At 40.4% G+C, this 20,235-nt stretch overlaps 1 protein-coding gene and 2 long non-coding RNA genes across 5 annotated transcripts in view; 2 read left to right on the top strand and 1 right to left on the bottom strand.

Annotated features, from left to right (window-relative positions):
- TMX3 (thioredoxin related transmembrane protein 3) overlaps positions 1–17,412 on the bottom strand; it is a 44,632-nt gene extending 27,220 nt beyond the window's left edge. Inside the window, exons 1-4 of one of the 3 annotated variants that reach the window (XR_014251467.1) lie at positions 17,164–17,383; positions 16,075–16,129; positions 9,420–9,459; positions 8,068–8,191 (exon numbers count right to left, since the gene is read on the bottom strand). Coding sequence is in view for 2 of the 3 variants with exons in the window: in XM_082415924.1 (XP_082272050.1) it covers positions 8,068–8,191; positions 9,420–9,459; positions 16,075–16,129; positions 17,164–17,209 (265 nt within the window). In the remaining variant the exon portion in view is untranslated. Of the gene's footprint in view, positions 1–8,067; positions 8,192–9,415; positions 9,460–16,074; positions 16,130–17,163 lie in introns of those variants that run through there. The other 2 variants (XM_082415924.1, XM_082415925.1) reach the window with 2 other exon arrangements.
- Positions 10–5,329, top strand: LOC309639123. The gene is made up of 2 exons (XR_014251485.1): positions 10–268; positions 1,603–5,329. It is a non-coding gene; the product is annotated as an uncharacterized lncRNA (long non-coding RNA).
- A 171-nt stretch (positions 17,413–17,583) lies between the features above and the next one.
- Positions 17,584–20,235, top strand: part of LOC309639116 — a 37,494-nt gene continuing 34,842 nt past the window's right edge. The window contains exon 1 of the long non-coding RNA XR_014251478.1: positions 17,584–17,687. This is a non-coding gene — a long non-coding RNA (uncharacterized lncRNA). The remainder of the gene's footprint in view (positions 17,688–20,235) is intronic.

Here is a 20,235-nt window from a genome sequence, read left to right as displayed (position 1 = left end):
CTTGATAAGAAAAAGAATAAATAATTCTAAATTTTTTTAAAATGAGAAACTAGGTAATAAATGAGCCTTTTACTTAAAAAAAATATATATTTATACAAACCCATATAGATATGCTGTTTTCAATTCTTATAAAAGAATATAAACACATACAAAAAAGAAAAAACATGACATTCTCATACAAAATAATTACTTAATAATCCAACTTATGACCTGCACAAAAATACTGTAACAAAAAAAAAAGCCAAAAGAGTAAATTTTTATCTCTAAAGTACTTACTTTAAAAGATATTCTTGTTTTAAAAAATAATATATATATACACACACACATATATAAATAAAGTCTCACTCCTCATTTGACTTCATTTCCAGGACAAATATTTCTTCAAAAAAGGCCCGTCTCTTCCTTTAGTGTTTTCTGAGTCTTAAAAGAACTGCTTTGTATTTTAATGTTAAAAACATAAATCATAATTGCAAAATTAATTTAATATATGATCTAAAAGCAACTTTATCTACTTGTTTTAAAAGTTTCTGCTTCTATAATAACCTAGAGTAATTCCAGTTATTTCAAAGATTATTCTGAAATCGCATGTTAGTTAAAATGAGACACAGTCACTACAGTGGCATCTTTTTGAGGGAAAGGAGAAATAGTAATGAAAACAAGCAAACAATAGAGAATTAGGACTTTAAGAGGTATAGTAATCACTATGGGAAATTAATACTATACTACTTTACAGATTCAAGGCAATTAGGACAGGAAAGAATAAAATATTCTCAGTTAGTAGACAAATTACAATATACTTATACTTATCCTAGTATATGCAAAGTATACTGTATTTACTCACATGATCTCTCCTTTTGTTAATTTTCTTTTATTTCCAGAATATATTCTTATGATAGCTGGGTATAAGAAAACTACCTCTATATCTACCTCTATATGTGAGTTCTGATTTACTCATCACTTTAGTAATCATTAATTTTGGTTTCTCATCACTCCCCATCAATACACAAGAATAAAGACAAAGTGAATTTGTGGCAAATAATATTGAAAATCTCTCCTCCCCTTGTCAACTCTAGAGCTTCTCCCTTAAACGCATGGAGAGAGGTGACCAGAAGGTTCCAGACAGTGATCAACAATGGTTTTTATTAGAGGCAACACAAACAACAGAGGTAACAAAAATAGGAACTTGGTATATATATATATGAAGATACAGGTTCTGCCTCTGAATAGTCATGTGAACTTAGACCAATTACATAATTTATTTGTGCCTATCTCTAATTTAGGACTTATTCTGTCAAGTATATATATATATATATATATATATATACACACACACATATATACATACACACATTTTATTGAAGTATAGTTGATTTACAATATTACATTAGTTTCAGGTGTACAGCACAGTGACAATATTTTTATAGATTATACTTCATCTACAGTTATTATGGCTGTATTTCCCTGTCCTGTACAATATATCCTTGGTGCTTATTTATTTTATATATACTAGTTGGTAGCTCTTAATCCCACATTCTTATCTTGCCCCTCCTTGCTTCCCTCTCCCTACTGGTATCCACTAGTTTGTTTTCTATTATCTGTGAGTCCGTTTCAGTGCTGTTATACACATTCGTTTTATTTTTCAGATTCCACAAATAAGTGATAACATAAAGTATTTATCTTTCTCTGTCTGACTTATTTCACTAAGCATAATACTTTTTAGGTCCATCCACGTTGTTACAAATGGCAGTTTCATTCTTTTTTTATGGCTGAGTAATATTCCATTGTATATATATATACCACATCTTCTTAAGCCAATCGTCTGTTGGCCCTTGGGTTGTTTCCATGTCTTGGGTATTATAAATAGTGCTGCTGTGAACACTGGAGTGCATGTATTTTTTCAAATTAGAGTTTTCATTTTTTCCGGATATATACCCAGGAGTGGGATTGCTGGATCATATGGTAGCTCTACTTTTAGTTTTTTAAGGAACCTCCATACTGTTTTCCATAGTGGCTGCATCAATTTAATTCCCACCAACAGTATACAACTGTTTTCTTCACATCCTCGCCAACATTTGTTATTTGTAGACTTTTTGATGATGGCCATTCTGAGAGAGAAGTAAGAGGTGATATTCCATTGTAGTTTCGATTTGCATTTCTCTAATAATTAGCGACGTTAAGCATCTTTTCATGTGCCTGTTAGCCATCTGTATGTCTCCTTTGGAGAAATGTCTATTTAGGTCTTCTGCCCATTTTTTAATCAGTTTTTTTTTCTTTATATTAAGTTGTATAAGCTGTTTATATATTTTGGTATTAAACCCTTATTGGTTATATCATTTGCAAGTATTTTCAGGTCAAGCATATTCTAATTGAATACTGCTGTTATTGAGATTGCCCTCTTCCAAGAAAAAACACAGATTATGTGTGTAATGTACGTTCTTAATGCTCCCCATCCCAAATTAAGAAGGCAGGTAAATATAAGCCATTATTACTTTCAACTAAACCTCATTAAAAACTGCCAAAATATAAAGACTAATAAAACTGACTGGAGGGGGCGGTGTAGCCCAGTAGCAATTGCTTATGTAATTTAGTGTAAAATTTATTTGTACACAAATCAAATTAAAAAAATGAAATATGCAATCAATGAGAAAATACAGTGGTGGTATTTTATAGCTGACGTTATGGTTCTCATGATAGGCTTGAGAGAGAAAATCCCAGCTCCACACATAACCCCATCACTTAATTTCCTTGACCTCAGTTTTCTTACCTATAAGATGGAGATGATACCACCCGCCCTTTAGCGCTTTGGTTCTTTGAACATTACTTTCATCTCTGACAGAATTTCAACTGACAATGACTGCTAAAACTTCAAAGGTAGGTTTTCCTAAATGTAAATGATTGTATAATTAAAGAGGCACACAGCAAGGCATGAGTTACAGGCACATAATGACCCAGGTTAGGGTTCCAATGTCTCCATTTATTGTCCATGCAGCTCAGTGTAAGCTCCTTCACTTTGGATTTTGTTTCCGCTTCTGGGGATACCACTCATCTTGTAGGGCTATGGGTGGTATTTAAAACAAGGAAGTGTGGAGAAGAATCTAACAGAGAGTTCGGCACATACAGATGCTCAGATGCTGAGTCCATTTTCTTCTATTCTTGGTCCTGACCTCACTGTTAAGTAATTACCTGCTGACACACTAATGTGCAGAAAATATTAATAAGAACTAGCATGTGTAGATATCTTATAACTGGCATTAATATGCCTTCAACTACCCCTCAAAACAATTTTGTGAGGTGGGGTGACGGATGCTAATGTTATCTTTCAGATAAGCTAATACTTCGGAAGACTAGGTAACTTGTTAGAAAGCAAGCATTGATTAGGTAGCAGGGCCGATACTGAAACTCAAGTCTGAGTTTAAATCTTTTGTTCTTTACTTTTTCCTGTCAAAGAACAATGGTTTATACAGAAACCTGAGATCAATTCCATTACAAACTGAAGAATCCATCTGCAACGTGAATAACTTCCCCTGAAATTTTGTAATTTTAAATGTTCAGAAAATAAGGTTAAGCATAAAGCTCCCTATTTCATTTGTTTTCTCCTTGAAATGACAACAACTTGATGGTTAAGATAGGCCTGATTTTGAATCATGGTGATCTTGGATTCTGGGCCTAATTCTGCTGCTAACTTTGATGTCTGAAATTAGTAAAGTCAGCTCACTGCTAATTACCTTCTGTTACTTCATCTACACAATGAAAGGAGGGAAAAAGTGAGGAGTTGAACTCAACCTGAAATCCTTCTCAGCTCAAAAATACTACTTTTCTTAGTGTTTACTGAGTGTCACTATGTGTCTAACATGAGAAGGGAATAAAATAATGCAGAGGTTCTCAACTGGGGGTGATTTTGCCCTCAATGTCTGGAGACATTTCTGGTTGCCACAACTTAGGGGGTGGGGAGAGAACGGAGCTACTGGCATCTAGTGGGTAGAGGCCAAGAATGCTGCTAAATATCCTACAATGCATAGGAAAACTCTTCTCCCCCCCAAAACAAAGAATTATCTGGCCCAAAATGTCAACAGTACCAAGTTTGAGCAACCCTGAAATATAGTCACTGACTAAAAGGGCTTATAATCTAGAAAGGTAAGACTGATCTGCAAATATATCTGAAATCTAAGAATCAGAATAAGAATGTTATTGGCCAAATGCCCTTGAAAGTTTATACATGAAAGGGGGGTAAAATATGATCTTTACTATAAAATGATGTCACACTTACGTTGAGGAATAAATGGAATTTCAGTGGTTTCATAATAGAAATCAGTACATGACTACAGGTAACATCATAACATTTTAACTTTTGAATGAGAAACAATTTTTGTGCTCATTTTTGGAGGAATATGTAGAAAAAGAAAGGCTAAAATAATATGTGAATTTACACTGGACATTATACAACTTTTTAATGTTATTTGATATATTATTAATTAAAACCATGCATCAAGAAATTTTTGATACACACAGGGCAGGGTAAATCATGAAAGTTCAAATCTCTCCTGTTCAAAACTTCTATACACAGAGATTTGTTGGACTGAGTGTGATGGCATTTATTTCAATCACTGCAATTACATGATTGAGAAATAAGTTACCATCAAACAGTCTAAGAGATTTTCTACACTTGATCACTGAATAATCCTATCCCACCCTAAACTGAGATCCTATAATTAACTATCCATCAAAATAATACTTTACTCTGTGATTCTCTAACTTGAGTGTGCAGCAGAATCACCTGAAGTCCATGTTAAAAATACAGATTCTTATGACTCAATCTGATTTTCATTTGGTAGGGTTGGTGTGGGCCTTTGAAATCTGAATTTATACTGAGCGCCCCAGGTAATCCTAATGCAGGCAGCCTGCAGAGTAAACGCTGGGAAACACCGATGCTATAACCGTCTGAAAAGCAACCTATGGGGATGGAAGAAACAGGTACAAAACAACCAATCCTTTAGTGCTCTATAGTTAGATGCACAATACTGCCAACAGCTAGCCTGAAAAAAGAAATTCAATTTCTTCACCTGTTTGATTCCAAGTTCTACTAAAATGCCTGTATTTGAGCTGCCTTGAAATATTTAAGAAAACTTTAAGAATTATATGCCAAAAATCTATTTGTAATCTCTAGATGGTAGTTTTTGAATACTTAACTACTTTTTTTAGGAAGATGATATTTCTTTTCTCCATAGCACATAAAACATCTTCTTGATTCTATAACAGAATGAAAAATTCATCCATCACTGACATCAAACACTAAACACCAGACAATTTATTTATGTTTATTGGTTATCCTCTGACTGACTGAAATAAATGAATGACTGTATGGACGAATGTATGTGTATGCATGTCTAATCAACATACATGCCTAGACACAAGAATTTACTTTCACAACAGTTAAAAGGAATAATTTCTTCAACACTGTAAAAGCTTATTTCAAGAAATACCAACTCGAGAATATTATCTTATCTCTCTCTCTAAGATAACTTCCTGCCATCGATCTCATCCCCTCTCAAAGTCGCAGCAATTCACTTGTGTGACTCAATAATTCCAGCTCTAACATCTCACCTGCACTCTAGTTCCCCATATTCCCAAACATCAATAAAGCAAAATACCACAAATTCAAAACAGCTGCTAACATGAAAACACACACAAAATTAAATGTATTATTCTTTCCCATTTAACCAGTGGTTATGTAGTTCAATGTGAATTGTGCTAGGGAATCTTACACTATTATTTTCTTTTTTTTTTTTTTTTTTTTTAAAGGTGAAAAAATAAGATGTTACTTTTATTTCAGCAATATCTGGGGAAAGAAAAAAATTTAATCCATGAAAAACTTATAGTTTAATAGAAATGTGTAACTAATTAGAAAATAACACACAAAAAAGCAGTATTTAAGTTCTATAATAAACCGTGTGAACATATATATTGAAGGGATATGTGCAAATTACAATAAGATAGAGTGGTTTTTCCCTTAAGAGGGAAAGACTTATGAGGGAGGTGGATTTTGAAGCTTTGAACTCTGCTTTGAAGTATAAGATTTGGATTTCTGGAAATCAGGAGAAGAAAAGTCTGTGACTTATTTGACAGTCTATTCATGTTTGTTGGTATTTTCCTTTAATAAATTAGATATTTATTATATATAAAATTATGCATTTCTCAAAGATAAGAACATTGTCCTTGCAACTTACTAAGTATAGTCCCTAGAACAATGTCACATTAGGACTGAAAATACATGTTTTATAGCTGATAATAATCAGCTAGATGACAGACATGCATAAGAAGGCTAGATGTTCCTACTTGCTCAGGAATGACCCGCTGACAGGCATCACAGGAAATGTTAACATTTCTCCAGACCTCAATCATTTGACCCAAATCTTGGTATGTTTTGCCATATCCCATACCTATTATTTTCAATTGTTTTTCTTTATACCAGGGCCAACATAGCACATCCGTGATTTCACCCTTGCAAATGTCTATAAGAATTACTGTTTCCTCTTTACTGCCCTGCCAACCACCCAAGTCTGCCCTTCCGGCACTCTATACCAAGATGCATACAAAAGTCCACTTAGATGATCTTTTTGTCTCTAACTGTTCATCTGTTCTTCTTTTCAAAAACATTTTTATCAAATCATATGCCTTCTCAAAAATGTGTATTACCTCTCAATTGACAACTGATAAAATCCAAAACACTTTGTCCCACCTGAGAGGCTCTTAAAATCTGGTATTATCCCTTAGCACCTTATAAGTACTAGCCATTGTTCTAGGGGTTTTGAATAAGAAATATTAATACAGTCCTCACAACCTTGAGAATTATCACTCTCTCATTTACAGACAAGGAAACTAAAATTAAGAGAGGTTAAGCACTTCCCCAAAGCCACAAAAGTAAGAGATGATAGACTTGGGCTTAAAACATACGTCTGTCTTGTTCCAAACTTATATCCAGAGTACAGTGCTGATTTCCTAAAATGAAATATGCATTTTACATTTCATACTTCTACTTTCTTCATTAATTAAAGGAAAAGGGAACCTACATTTATTGCATACTACGAGGGACTGTACATGTGCTACCTCATTCTAATCTCAAAACAACCAATAAAATATTCATTACAATTAAATATTTACCCGTGTGCAAATCAAAGTTTTAGAGACGTTAAGAAACTTTCCCCATGCTACAGGGCAAAAGTAGTAGGCAGAGCCGTATTTGATCTACTTTCTGAAGCCATGCTCTTTCCAAATCTGTGTGATACCTTATACTTCTCTAAACTTAATTTTGCCTTTTCCCAAATCCTTTAAGACAGGTGTTGGTAAATTTTATCTGTACAGGGTCTGATAATAAATATTTTAGGCTTCGTGGGGCCTACAGTCTCTGTTGTAACTACTTGAATCTGCCTCTGGGACATGAAAACAGCCATAAATAAGGGTAATCAAAGGAGAGTGACTTGTTCCAGTCGAGCTGTATGTACAAAGCAGGCGGGGGCCAGACTGTCCAGCGCTGTGGTTTGCCAGTTTCTGCTCGAAGACATTCTAGTCTTTGGTACAGACTCACTAAACTCTTTTTCAGCTCTATGATTTTGCTTTAATATTCTCTCTAATGTGAACACTTTCCCGATCCTCACTTGTACTTATCCTAACTCAGCTTGCCCTTCGAGTTCCCGTTACTCCTCTACCATGCCATTCAGGCTACTCAGACAGCAAACTCTCACTCTTAAGCCATGCAGCAATATCAAGAGTTCAACACTCAAATTTCTGTGGCTGTCTCAGGCAACTGATATCTCAAGTGGGCTCAAAATAGGAACAATGGCTCATACATCTATATTGGGTATAAGATTAACATAGACTGCATATTACACATTCAATGGTTAATTCATCTAACTCATAAAATATATACAGTCTGAAATCTCTAAGATAATTTTAATTTTACACGAGCAAAAAAATATATATATTTCTTCCTCTTACCTTGAATACTGCTTCATGTAATTAAAACACTTTCATTACAAGAACAGTAGAATAATAAACTGAGTAGATGCTTACTGGAATAGGAAGTAGCGTCCATCTTTCCAACTTTAACTGGAGAACCAATGTTTTTCATCTCGAGACCAACTTCATTCCAAATTGGTTCCAGTTTTTTACAATGGCCACACCATGGTGCATAAAACTTGTTTGGAAAAAAAAGAAAAGAGAGAGAGAGAGAGAAAACCACTAAAATACTGTGCTACTTTGGGTATCAATCTTAATTTTAAAAGAATCTTTTTGACTAAATGATTGGATAATAATCTATTTTAGACAAAAAGTCTAAATATAATTTTTAAAGTGGTTTCATAATAAAAGAACACACATATACACAAACCTAGACAGGTCATCTCCTAGGATATACCTCAACACTGATACTACTTTTAAGTTTAAATGACTATTGATATCTATTTAAAGTAGATGATTTACAATAAAGCATCTTTGCTCCCAAGTATGTCCATGTTATATATAAAATTAAACCACCAAATACACTTCATATATCATATGCACACCCCTTAAGTGTTAATAATAAATATCAATTTATTTCTATTACAAAAATTCCAACACAGTAGGTGCCTCTGCTGTTCTAAGTGTAACCACTGGTAAGATGTGGGGAATCATCAGGATGACTGGTTTGGTATAGTGACAAGTCAGGCTGATGAAACTAAAACCCTAGTTCGTTCCTCTTCAGAATCACCAGATGGCTGGGGTGGTACTTAGGTTCCTCCAGTGAAATAGTGTAACAAACTGCTTGTTGTACTTTTACGAAACAAGATTTCTCTCTCTTTTAATATTACACTATGGAAATGTTCAAACATATACAAGAGGAAAACAGACAGAATTAAACAAGGGACCTTTACGCCTCATTGCCTGGCTTCATAACTGTCAGCTCTGCCATTCTCATTCCATCTCTTTTGCTGCCACTCTACTTTTTTACTGAGGCATGTCAAAATGAATCCCAAACATCATAAGGTTTAAATACATTCAAAACGTCAAAGTGAGGAAAGGAAGATGAAAATCTGATTTTGTTCACTACTAAGATAAAAATATGATTTTGACTGCCAAGTGATATTACTATACTCAATCTCTTGGAAAATATGAAAAAATAAGAGTGAATTCTGTAATAAAATCATACCGTAATCTCCCTCAGACATAATCCACAAGTGGACCTCATTGAATTTCATCATTTCCCTGCCAGGAATCCTAAGGCTTTGACGTTCACTTTAATATAAAAACCCAAATGGTACTACCTGAGCAAACAAAGTGGGCAGTATACATTAGTACTGTCTATTACATATTGGGGTGAAGAGAATGCAAAATAACACTTAAAATGGTAGGGGCGGTTACTTAGTACAAAAAGTTTACATACTCACATCTACAAGCCAAATGTCATCCTTTCGATTTTCTTTAAATCTAAAAAACAAAAACAAGAAAACAAATCTTTGATTGTAGGTTTCCACTTTACAACTGAATAGTACAGGTAAAGATAATAAATTGATAAATATAGGAGCATAGAACAAATTCTTTCAATAAATTTTTATTTTTACTGAGAGACCTCTAGATCTTATCCATTAAACATCTTAATAAAAGTAGAGAAATGATAATTAGGAGTAAAGAATCAAAAAAAAAAAAATTGAAGTGGGACTTTGTAGAAACACAGACAGACAAATGCTTTAGCCTGTAGCCCCTCTACTCCACTTACACCTGTGCCTTACAGAGCGGGCCTGAGGGGTCAGCCTCGGAAAGGTCTGCTTGCAGGACTGGTCCCTGGGTGGCATCTGGGAACCTGAACTTCAGGAGGGTTCCCACCATTTCCTGTTAAGGGTGGTTCACTGGTCTCCCACTGTACAAACAATGTGGTTTGGTGATGAACAGCTACTTTCCTTCAGGGAGTCTGGAATTTTGGTAATGGCTAGGCAGAGGGGTGCTTGCACGGCCAATCCCCAATAAAAATTCCTGGGCAGAGTCTCTAATGAGGTTCCTTGGTAGGTAGCATTTCACACTTGTGGTTGCAACTCCTGATGAAGAAATTAAGCACGTCCTGTGTGACTCTACTGAGAGGACTCTTGGAAACTCGTTCCTGGTCTCCCCTGGAATTCGCCCCACGTGCCCTTTCCCTTTGTTGATTTTGCTTTGTGTTCTCTCACTGTAACAAATCATGGCTCTGACTTCCACGACAGGCTCAGTCCTCTGAGTGTTCCTAGTCAATCAGTGAAGCTGGGGGTGCTTTGGGGAACCCTGACACAATACAAAGAATTTTCCTAAAACACAGTTCTGATCATGTTACTCTTATTTGACATTTTCTAGGTCCCTTCCCACCACCTACAAAAAAAAGTAAAAATTGCTACACTACTCTGGCTCCAACTTATCTTCCCACTCAAATATAAGCACCCAATCAAATATATATGATTATATATTTGAGTATATAATCATACTCAAATATGAGTATGATTTCCAATCAGACTATGGTACTTACCACAGCTAAACTCACAATGTTTGACTTTCTACATTCTTTCATATTCAAATCCTATCCAGCCAAAAGCACTGCTAACTCTGTAATGTCTTCCTAAGTTCCTCAAAGCTAGAAACGATCTCTCCATATCATCTTTACCCTCTTTATGATTCTCATCAATTTCCACACGTTGTAGTTACTTACATATTATCCAACCATAGATACGCTAAGCGAGAAGGAGTGTATTTGTTTCATCTCCTAGTGCCTTGCACAGAGATCTATATTCAATTTGTACTGGATGAATGACAAAAGTTCTCTGTGGGGATATTCTAATAAGATTCTTAACCCTATAGGTAAGACAAAGAGAACATATCCCCATACCATAGCTGTTAGGTCCAAAGGTGTTCACATCTACACAACTACAACACAGTCTGCTGTGTACCACAGACAAAGACAGCGCCCTTAATCAATCCCCCAAATATTTTGGCTTGGCTCCCCTTGTGGTTTATAGTAAAAAATTCTATTTTATATTCATCTCGTGGGGCTACCCAGGAATGTGTCACAGCCACCTTAAGCAAGTTGTTGAACCAGAGCCCTCTAATTGATGGCCATTATTCTTGAGGTCTTTGTAGACAAAACCCCATGCTCTGCACCCAGCGGCCAATGTTGGAGGTTGCCGTCCCCCCCTCCTTGATGTTTAATAGCCATCCTCCTCTCCCACCAGTTTGAGTCTTTGGGAAGGAGTCGAAGGGTACAGAAGTCCCTTACAGAGCCCCACATGGAGTGGAAAGTGTTGTAATTGTAGAAGGGCATACAGTTAAAGGAAGGGGCAGACAACGTGTTCGCACATGCAGGGTTAATGAGAAGTACTGGACTGGGGAACTGCTGCCTTCAGCCCCCAGGCCACTTGCCTGAGATGTGTAATCCAGGCCGTGATAATCTTGTCCCCTCCCATCTGCTGACTAAGCCTGTCCTTTAACTGTTCATTAAAATGCTCAACACCCCTGTGGATTAGGGGTGATACGGAGAGTCCACTGTATGCCCCATGACTGAGCTCACTGATGTGTAGCTTGGACTGAAAAGCCAGGGCTGTTAGCAGATACAGTGCTCTCAGGGAACCTGAATAGGAAACAAATGTCGTCCTATAGGGCCTGACAGTGTGGCCTGAGTCAGTGGAATGCGTGGGGATGGCTAGACAAAGTGTCAACTGCAGTCAGGATCCAGGGGGATACTATGGGTGGGATGAGGTGCCTAATGTGTTCTATCTGCTGAGAACGCCCTGGCCCAACGTGAAGTAATGTGTTCCTGGGTAGTTATGTTTAGCCTTGACCAGGGTCTGACAAGCGGGACAGCTTTTTCATGCTGGTTCAGTCTTCCCACAGCAGTGGCAATCTGTGCGTGCCAGCTCAACCTACAACAGTGTCTGAATTTCCAAGGGCCATCCTCTTATGGATCCAGGAGGCAATTAGCTGCACATCTGCTTGCTCTGGAGTGGAGAACAATTCAGTTCCTGTGTTCAGCTGACAAGCACGGGATGCTCATTGGTCGTTTCCCTTTGTCAGCACAGGGGCCTTCCTGGTGAGCAACCACGGAGGGAACAAAACGCTTAGTAGGGGCAGAACCGATCTTCATCTCAATGTCCCATCCTCACAGGGGGTCTGCTTTATATGCCACACAACCAACGGCCAAGCCATTTGCCAGAGCCCAGCGAGTCAGTGAACATACAGCAGGGCCTATTTGCGAGGGCTGGAGCAAGGAGCAGGTGGGGGAACAGCAGGACAGACCTCAGTCTTCCACACTGCATGAAGCTGCCCATTGTGCAAAGGTCCTTTACCACGCTCGGGAAGGACAGGTCTCTTTCAGGTTGGATGCGGGCTGCACCCAGCTCCATCCCAGGAGGAGCCATCAGTGAACCAGGTCCATAGGTGGTATGGGAGGTCTCTATTATCCGGGTCCCCCTTGGGCCAGAGGAGGCAGTGGCTCCTCGGGTGTTACTCCTGGGAGGTGGGGGGACACTCGGGAGACCTTTTCACTGAATTGTGAGACTCCAGCTGAGCTCCTGGAGGTGCCATTCCTAGTTCATGAGATTCCAAAGCTATCGTTCTTCAGCAACATGATTAGAGTATGTGCTCGTGAGTCTACTACCACACTTATCCACCAAGGGCCAACAGGCCAGTAACTGCCTCTCAAAAGCCACGTATCTTTCAGCCAACTTGGGGGGCTTATCAGGTCTATGCTGGTTTGTGATGTCGTCCTTCTGCCACAGGCTCCCATCAGCGAACTGAGAGGTTGCTGAGATGTGTAACTCAAACGGCAGATGTGGACCAGTGAGACCCAGGAGAAGGGAAGCCTGGTGGCCTGCCTAAGGGCCTCTAGAGTATCCTGTTGGTTGGTGCCCCACTCAAAGGCAGTGGCCTTTCTAGTACCTGATAGATGGGTGCCAGATCCCTGCACGAGTTATGTGACAACATCAGTAGCCCAATAAGCCCATCAATCCCTGAGCCTTTTTTATTTTGGGGGTCAGAAAGGGCCAAGAGTTTGGTAATGATCTCCTCTAGAATGAGATGTTGTACTGCTTCCCAGATCACCCCCCAGGAATCTCAGTTGTTAACACTTTGTGGGTATTAACAGCTCAGCCATGTTGCCACCTGTGAGTCATCATGGTGTCGGGTCCTTGTTGGACAGTGACCCTGTCTGGGCAATCTAGGAGCTGTAATCAATAGAGTGGAAGGTCTGTGCTCCCTCTAGGAGTTCTTCCAGGTCATGGCCTACGTACTGAGAGCAGACAGGCAGGGAATTTAGATAAGCATAGGATATTAAAGGTGTGCTGAATCCATTCCCAATGAAGGAAATTGATCCGTATCAGCCCAGTGAAGACACACGCTGGCACCTGACATCATTAATGCCGCAGACCAAGCTCCCTCTAGTAGCATCGTCCTGATGTCAGGTACCACCATGGTACTGAGCCACCTGTCATCAGTGTTGAGTCTCCAGGTACCCAAGGCCTTCTGCACAGGCCAGAGGGGGTCGGGGGGTGGGGGTGTGGGGCTCCTGAATAGAAAAAGGCTCACAGAGCACTCTGGCTTCCTTCAGCTCAGCTATTTCTTTTACTCACCAGGCAGCCAACACCGTTTTGGGGAGACAAAGGCACTAAGAGCTGAAGGTCGGGTAGGTTCAGTCTTCCAGTGCTCCAAGATGGCCTCAGGTGCAGCAACCCCCACTGGGGCCTGGGGACCACGGCGAGCAGGAGCACGCACAGCTAACACGTCTATACCCGTGAGCATGCTGAAGAGGAGGGGCCCAGAAGTGCTCAGCCAGAACCGGGCCTGGGCAAGCGTGCTGGCCTTGCTCATCACAGACTCAAAGCCCGACAGCATTATACGTCTCCTCCTCCTCCTGGTAGCGGGGGCTCTAGGGATCATACTCACCTGTACACTGATACCCAAAAGGCCCAAGAAGTGCAACTCTCCTCCACCTCCCCAATGAACTCTGACCTTGGCAGCCCCCCCAGGGAGAGAGAGGCCTCCACCGAACACCCTGTCAAGGTCTGGGTAAAGGTTTTGGGACTCTCTGACTTGTCTCCAGACTCACTAGGCAGGATGGTGGGCGTAATTCTAATAGCCACAGGGCTGTCATCATGCTGACCTTTGAAAAAGCCCATCAGACCCCTCACAGGTTGGTACCTGGCCATGAGGCCCGTGGTAAGGAGCCTATGAATCTCCTCCTTTGAGACCCCGTTATTGAGCAACCTCACTCAGAGCTTCTGGAAAGGCTCTTGCACGGGTCATCCCGGAGAGGGCAGCAGTTCCCACTTACTGTCACTCTGTGCTGGTCAACCTTTGTGCTCTTCATGGTGGCTGCTTTTCCCGTGTCCACAAATTTGTCAGTTAAGGCTTGGACTGTGTCACAGACTGACTGACCTGACTTCATGAGGAGGCTTAACTGGGTCCAGTAACAAACAGGAACAGGAAGGACAAACCTAGAGCTCTGAGTAGGCTTAGTCTCATTACTCACTGTTCCTAATCCCGCACCACAGGCCCAGGAGACCACCAGGAGGCTTGCAGGGCCACTTCCTCCTCTGTGAAGGAGGGCCAGATGTGTTCTTCAGTTACCGGAAACTCACTACAGATGGGCCCAAACCGTTAGTTCACGGAGCACCTGGCCGAGGAAGGTTAGGGTCCTGGGCATCTGCACCTGCCCATCCCTGCTTCTTCCTCCTCCTTAAGCAGAGTCACGCTGTTAGGGCGTTCTTAAGGATCAGGTCTAGAGCGACACACCCTTCCAGGCACCATGAAGTTTAACAAAATCACCTCTGTGTTAACCTGAGAATCAAAGTGCCCATCAACAATCCACTAGGGCGCCCAATACCCATTATCAAGGCTGCTGAGTGCCCCGTGGCATCTCTGGGCTTTCCGCTCTTCCAGAGCAGGACTGTGCCCAACTGACCACCCTGCTGCTGTACCAATTCTGTTGTGTGCAGGTGGTTAATTAGGACAACAAGCCAAACTGAAAGTCACAATCGAGACTTTATTCACTTACTGCGACAGTGCAAGCCAAGAGGCAGAAAAAACAGGTGCCAGCCCTTCAGTGTTCCATTTTTCTGGGTGGAACTGGAAGAGCCGAGGGGTCAGAGAAATTCACCTCACTGTTGAGGAGCCCTGAACCAAAGGCTTCTGCCTCTCTCAGGACCCATGGGCAGAGGGAGGGAGAAGGGAAAGGACAGGAGTGGAAAGGTACTGAGTCCAAGTGGAGAAAAGTGCCTCAGCCACACCCCTCAATAAGGAGCTTCCCAGAGGAGGTTTTCCTAAGAAATGCCTTAGGTGAGGCCCCCAACAAGGAGGCCTTCACAAGAGGCAACTGGGCGAAGAATGAAGACACGCACATGAGCACGGCTGCCCTGGGGGCCTGAGTCTATGACTACAACTCCCTCCAGAGACTGCAGGGCATTGGCTGTGCCTCAAGTCTGGTGTGGGGAGGGCAGCTTCCCGCTGGAGGCCTGCCAGGAAAAGCCTTGTAATTGCCTATGGTCAGGCCTGAAAGATCAATCACGCACAGATTTTGGTCTGAAGCAGCACTCCTCACCTACTATAAGCAAGGCCTTGTGATTAATGCTGTGTTACGGCATGGTTACCAAATTCCAGCCCCCACTGAGTAGTGACTAAGGCCAAAAGACTTAACAAATGTACAGGTAAAATGGTAAGACAGAAGAGTTTGCCAATTTTTTATTCTTATAACTGTTTATAAAACTCTTGAGCACAATCTCATTTCATACATATATAGCACTTAGGGCAACTCCTGGAACAAAACTGGTGCTACGTTAGCATTGGTCATTACTGTCTCCGTTATTAAAAGATTACATTCACACTTCGCAGTACACTTGAAACTAATATAATATTGTAAATCAACTATACTTAAAAAAAAAATCTACCTCCATACAGAATTAGCAAATTATGTAGTGTAGATTAAGTGCTCAATAAAACAAGTGTTATTTAAAAAAATATTAGATTCATACAAATATTCAGATAACATCAGAGTTGGAAGAAGTGAAGATACTATTTTAAAAAATATATACTCACGATTCATCTAAATCTTCTACATATCCTTTACAGAAAGCCATATCAAGTAAAAAAACTGAAAAAAAAAAAAAGACAAAATGTATACAGTATAATAAATGCTGATTTATCTTTTGGCTTATATGCTTATTCACCTATAAAATGTTTTTGGTTTTTTACAGCCTACCAAAAAACTCATTATTCATCCATCTTAGGGCACAAATGATGCAAAAGCATAAGTACTGTAGTTCACTTGTTTAATAAATACTTACGACCGTATGGTGACAGCAAGTTCTACGTAGGCTAGTAAATCTGAGACACCGAATTTCTCTTTAAATATATGTTTATTTTCATTCTATTTTTCCTTTTTACCATTCCATCTTTTTGGAGTAGAGATGAAAATTGTTCTTCTATATTTCTTTTTCTCTAGTAACAATTATCTTCTCAGTATAAACTTCAAACGCCATTCAAAATACCGTTCCCCCCGCCCCCAAATTCATAGATAGAAACAAAATTGAGCTACACTCCTAATACTGATTACAGAACAGTGCGTGGCACGTAGAGGGAACTAAACGACTGCTGTGTAAGTGGACACACTGAGGTGAGAACCAAGGTACCCGATGCCGGCCAGAGGATGAGAAAGGCCAACACGCCCGCAGGTCACTTCTCACATCGCACAGCCCCCGGAGGCCCGACCAGGACCCGTCCTTGAACCTCCCTCTCTTGGCCCCCGCGTGGGTAAAGATTCTTCAGATGTGACAAGACTCAGAACCCAAAGGCAAAGCAGGTTTGGCCTCCAGCTGGGAAGGCAGCATCCTTGACACCCATCGACGGAGTCAGCGCTTCTGAAACTTCCTGCCGCACCGAGAACGGAAGCAAACGGAAAGCGCGGATGCCCAGCAAAGCTGCGCCGGGGAAGGACCCTAAGGCGTCCTCTCAGTCTCGGGACCCAGGACCCGGAGGGCATCTCAGAGGCCCCGCAGGCCTCTCCCCACCCGGGGCCAAGATCCTGCCAGGCCCCCGAACCCGATCCCATCGGGGGAGGGTACCCGCACCCGATCCCATCGGGGGAGGGTCCCCGCACCCGCCCGCATCGCCCCGCGCGGCCTTTACCTGTGGCGCAGAGCCGCAGGGCGGCCCCGCGTCTCCGAGCTGCCATGCTCGCCGCAGAGGAGCTGCAAGAGCCGACTCTGCAGAGCGGAGAGAAAGAGACACCGGCGGCCGCCGCCTGCGCTCCCGGAAAGGGAAGCCGGCCGGCCTGGGCGCGGAAGGGAAGCTCGGCGGGGGCGGGGCAGGCCGGCCTCCACTACCCTCCTAGGACCCCGCCGACCTCCGCCTCTGAGCATGTGCGGAACTACGGCGCCTGCGCGGAAATGGGACGCCTGCGCGGTCGCGTCCTCGAAGCCTCTGCTCCGGGGACCGCCTCGGGGAGCGTGGGAACCTAGTGTAGGGGCGCTTTCCTGTGGGGGCGGAGTGTTGCGTGGGTGTGCGTGGGGGTCGGGGGCGTTTCCGGGAAGTTAAACGCTTGCTATACTTTGAGCGGAAGCTGAGGGAGGCTGGCAACGCTTGAGGCTGAATCCTGCCGTCTCTTTCACCTGCTGCTCTTGAGCAGTTAGCAATCAAATTCGTGAAAAGAGGTGGGTGTTAGCAGTGGGTAGAAAGATGGAAGGCTCTGGGTGCTGCGTGACCTTACATATGTCTCCAGAATGAATTTGGAATTTTCTTTGCCCTTGTTTGCAAAATGCGAGGTCTGTCTCATTTTGCTTCATGAATGCGTTTTTGCCAAGAGTCCCCTTTAAAAAAGTGTTTCTCTTGAAACCTGAAAACATGAAGCTGATAATGGGGTATTATTATTTTTTTTGATGATTTGTTCCAGTTTCCTGATTTTTGAAATAAAATACTTACCAGAAAATATTTATATTGCTATCTGTTTTTCTGCATAACAAAAGTAATTTATAAAAGCGATTTAGTTTTATACGGTAGTGACTGCTGCGGAAACTACATCTGACTTAATATGAAACTTTTATAGGAGGAGAAATAGCAGAGGATTTAGATTAAGTCAATTATTGAACGTGTGTTATGAGAACAGAAATGGATTATGATGTCAGTCCATTCACCGTAGGTTCAAAATTCCATCAGGCAGAAAGCTCATAAAACACTGCTATTCCTAATGACTAGAAGATTATGTTATAATCTGATTGAGAGCAAACCCTAGGTTTCATCCCTTTTATGCATACAGCATAGTAGCCGGTGCAGGCATTCAGCAGATTCAAATACGTATATTTTTAAATTGAGCATCTAGTTTATTCTAAAAGTTTAACATATGTAAATATTTAATCCTCACGAAAGTTCTCAAAGAGTGTAAATGAGGACCAAGGGGCTCAGAAGCTAATTTGGTTAATAATTTAAAATGATGGAGTTGCCATTTGAAACAAAAGTCCCAGACTCCAGAGCTGGAATTTTTTCTGTAACAGGACATGACCTCTCAGGATTTCTTTCTGCCCTGGAATTTTCTCCCTTTCTCTTCCTTGTCTCCTTTTTCAGTCATCCTATTTTGGCTAATGGTACAAATGTTTGACCAATTTCCCTGGAAGTTATGCTAGGTATTTCCCTACTTAATATTTTCCATATTCAACTGCTCACCACATCTTGTTGCTTTTATTGCCTAAATATCTCTTCAATCTGTCCCCATTTTCTTCATCTCCATTATCCCCAGGTCAGTCTCATCTTCTCTTGCTTGGATAATTGAAATAGGCTCCTAATTGGGCTCCTAGCCTCTAGTTTCCCCTCTAAGGCACTCTGTGTGTCACTTCCTAAATGGATGTTTCAGAAATACAATTCAGAACTTTAATACAAAATCAGATTACTTTAAACTTTAACACTGCTCGCTGGGATACAGAATAAAATCATAGCTCTATACTATGTGCTAGTACTTTCATTATCTGTTGTTTCCTCTAATTTCTCCCCCATTAGTCCCATCCTCCACTAACTATGCAGCGCTCGCAACAGTTCCCTACTGAACCAACCTTGCTGTTCTCATCCCTTGCACTTTGTGTAAAATAATCTTCGTTAGTTAGATTGAATCTTATTACCATCAGTGTGTTTGCTATTTTAGCAAAAATCTCCTATGTTGCACTCTCTTTAAAAAAGGCTTTACTTTTTTAAAAGCAGTTTTAGATTCACAGCATAATTGAGAGGAAAGTACAAAGGTATCCCCCCAAAAGAAGCAGACTAAAAAATTCTCATTCTCATCTATTTCAAAATTCTGTCTTCCACAGTGTGTAAAAGAAAATATATATTTTTAGAATTTTCATCACAGCTTAAATTAGCAGGTGGAGCACAAGGAAACCACTCTTGACCCAGGCCTGTGCTTCCCAATAGCATAACCACTAGCCACATGTGGCTATTGAGCTCTTGAAATATGGCTAGTGAGATGCAGTTACTGAATACTAGTTTTATTTAATTTCGATAAACTTAAATTTTAAATTGATACTTGATTCAGTTACTGGAAAATGTTTATGTATGGCTGGAAAAACCTAAAAATACATTGGACTTTGAAAACAGTAAAAAAAAGAATGTGATGTTTATCTTGATTATGTCGAAATTATAATATTTTAGGTATGAGATCATAAAATGTATTAAACTTCTTTTTATTTTTCAATGAGACTACTAGAAAATTTAAAACTACATATGTGGCTTGCATTATATTTCCATTGCACACTGCTGACCTAGACAACCTGAAAATAATCAGAATAGAGCATTGATCTGAAAATGGTCAAAACCAAACTTTTTAAAGGTTTTTGTATAGAAAACAGGCTAAATTTACAAATGCTAAAACTTGTGTTTAGTAAGTTCATAGTACAATATGGAATACATTTTTAATTAAAAATGTGTGTTTTTCCTGATTATCTGTCTCCAGTGGTGATGAATTTCCTTGACATTTAGAAGGTTCTGTATTAAATATGACATGTTTTTAGGAAGCTTTTCAAATTAACTACATATTATACATATATATGCCTTGTGTGTTATATATATACATCCTAACCAAAAGGCATGTACAAGAATGTCTATAGCAGGTCTATTTGTAATTGTAAAAAACTGAACAACTCAAATGTCTAATAGCAGAATGGATACTATAGCAATGTGCTATGTAGCAATAGAGAATGAATTAACTTTTGTGGAGGG

This window comes from Balaenoptera physalus, assembly GCF_965194825.1.
Source record: "Balaenoptera physalus genome assembly, chromosome: 12".
Classification (NCBI taxonomy): domain Eukaryota; kingdom Metazoa; phylum Chordata; class Mammalia; order Artiodactyla; family Balaenopteridae; genus Balaenoptera; species Balaenoptera physalus.
This window is presented reverse-complemented; position numbering and strand designations above follow the sequence as displayed.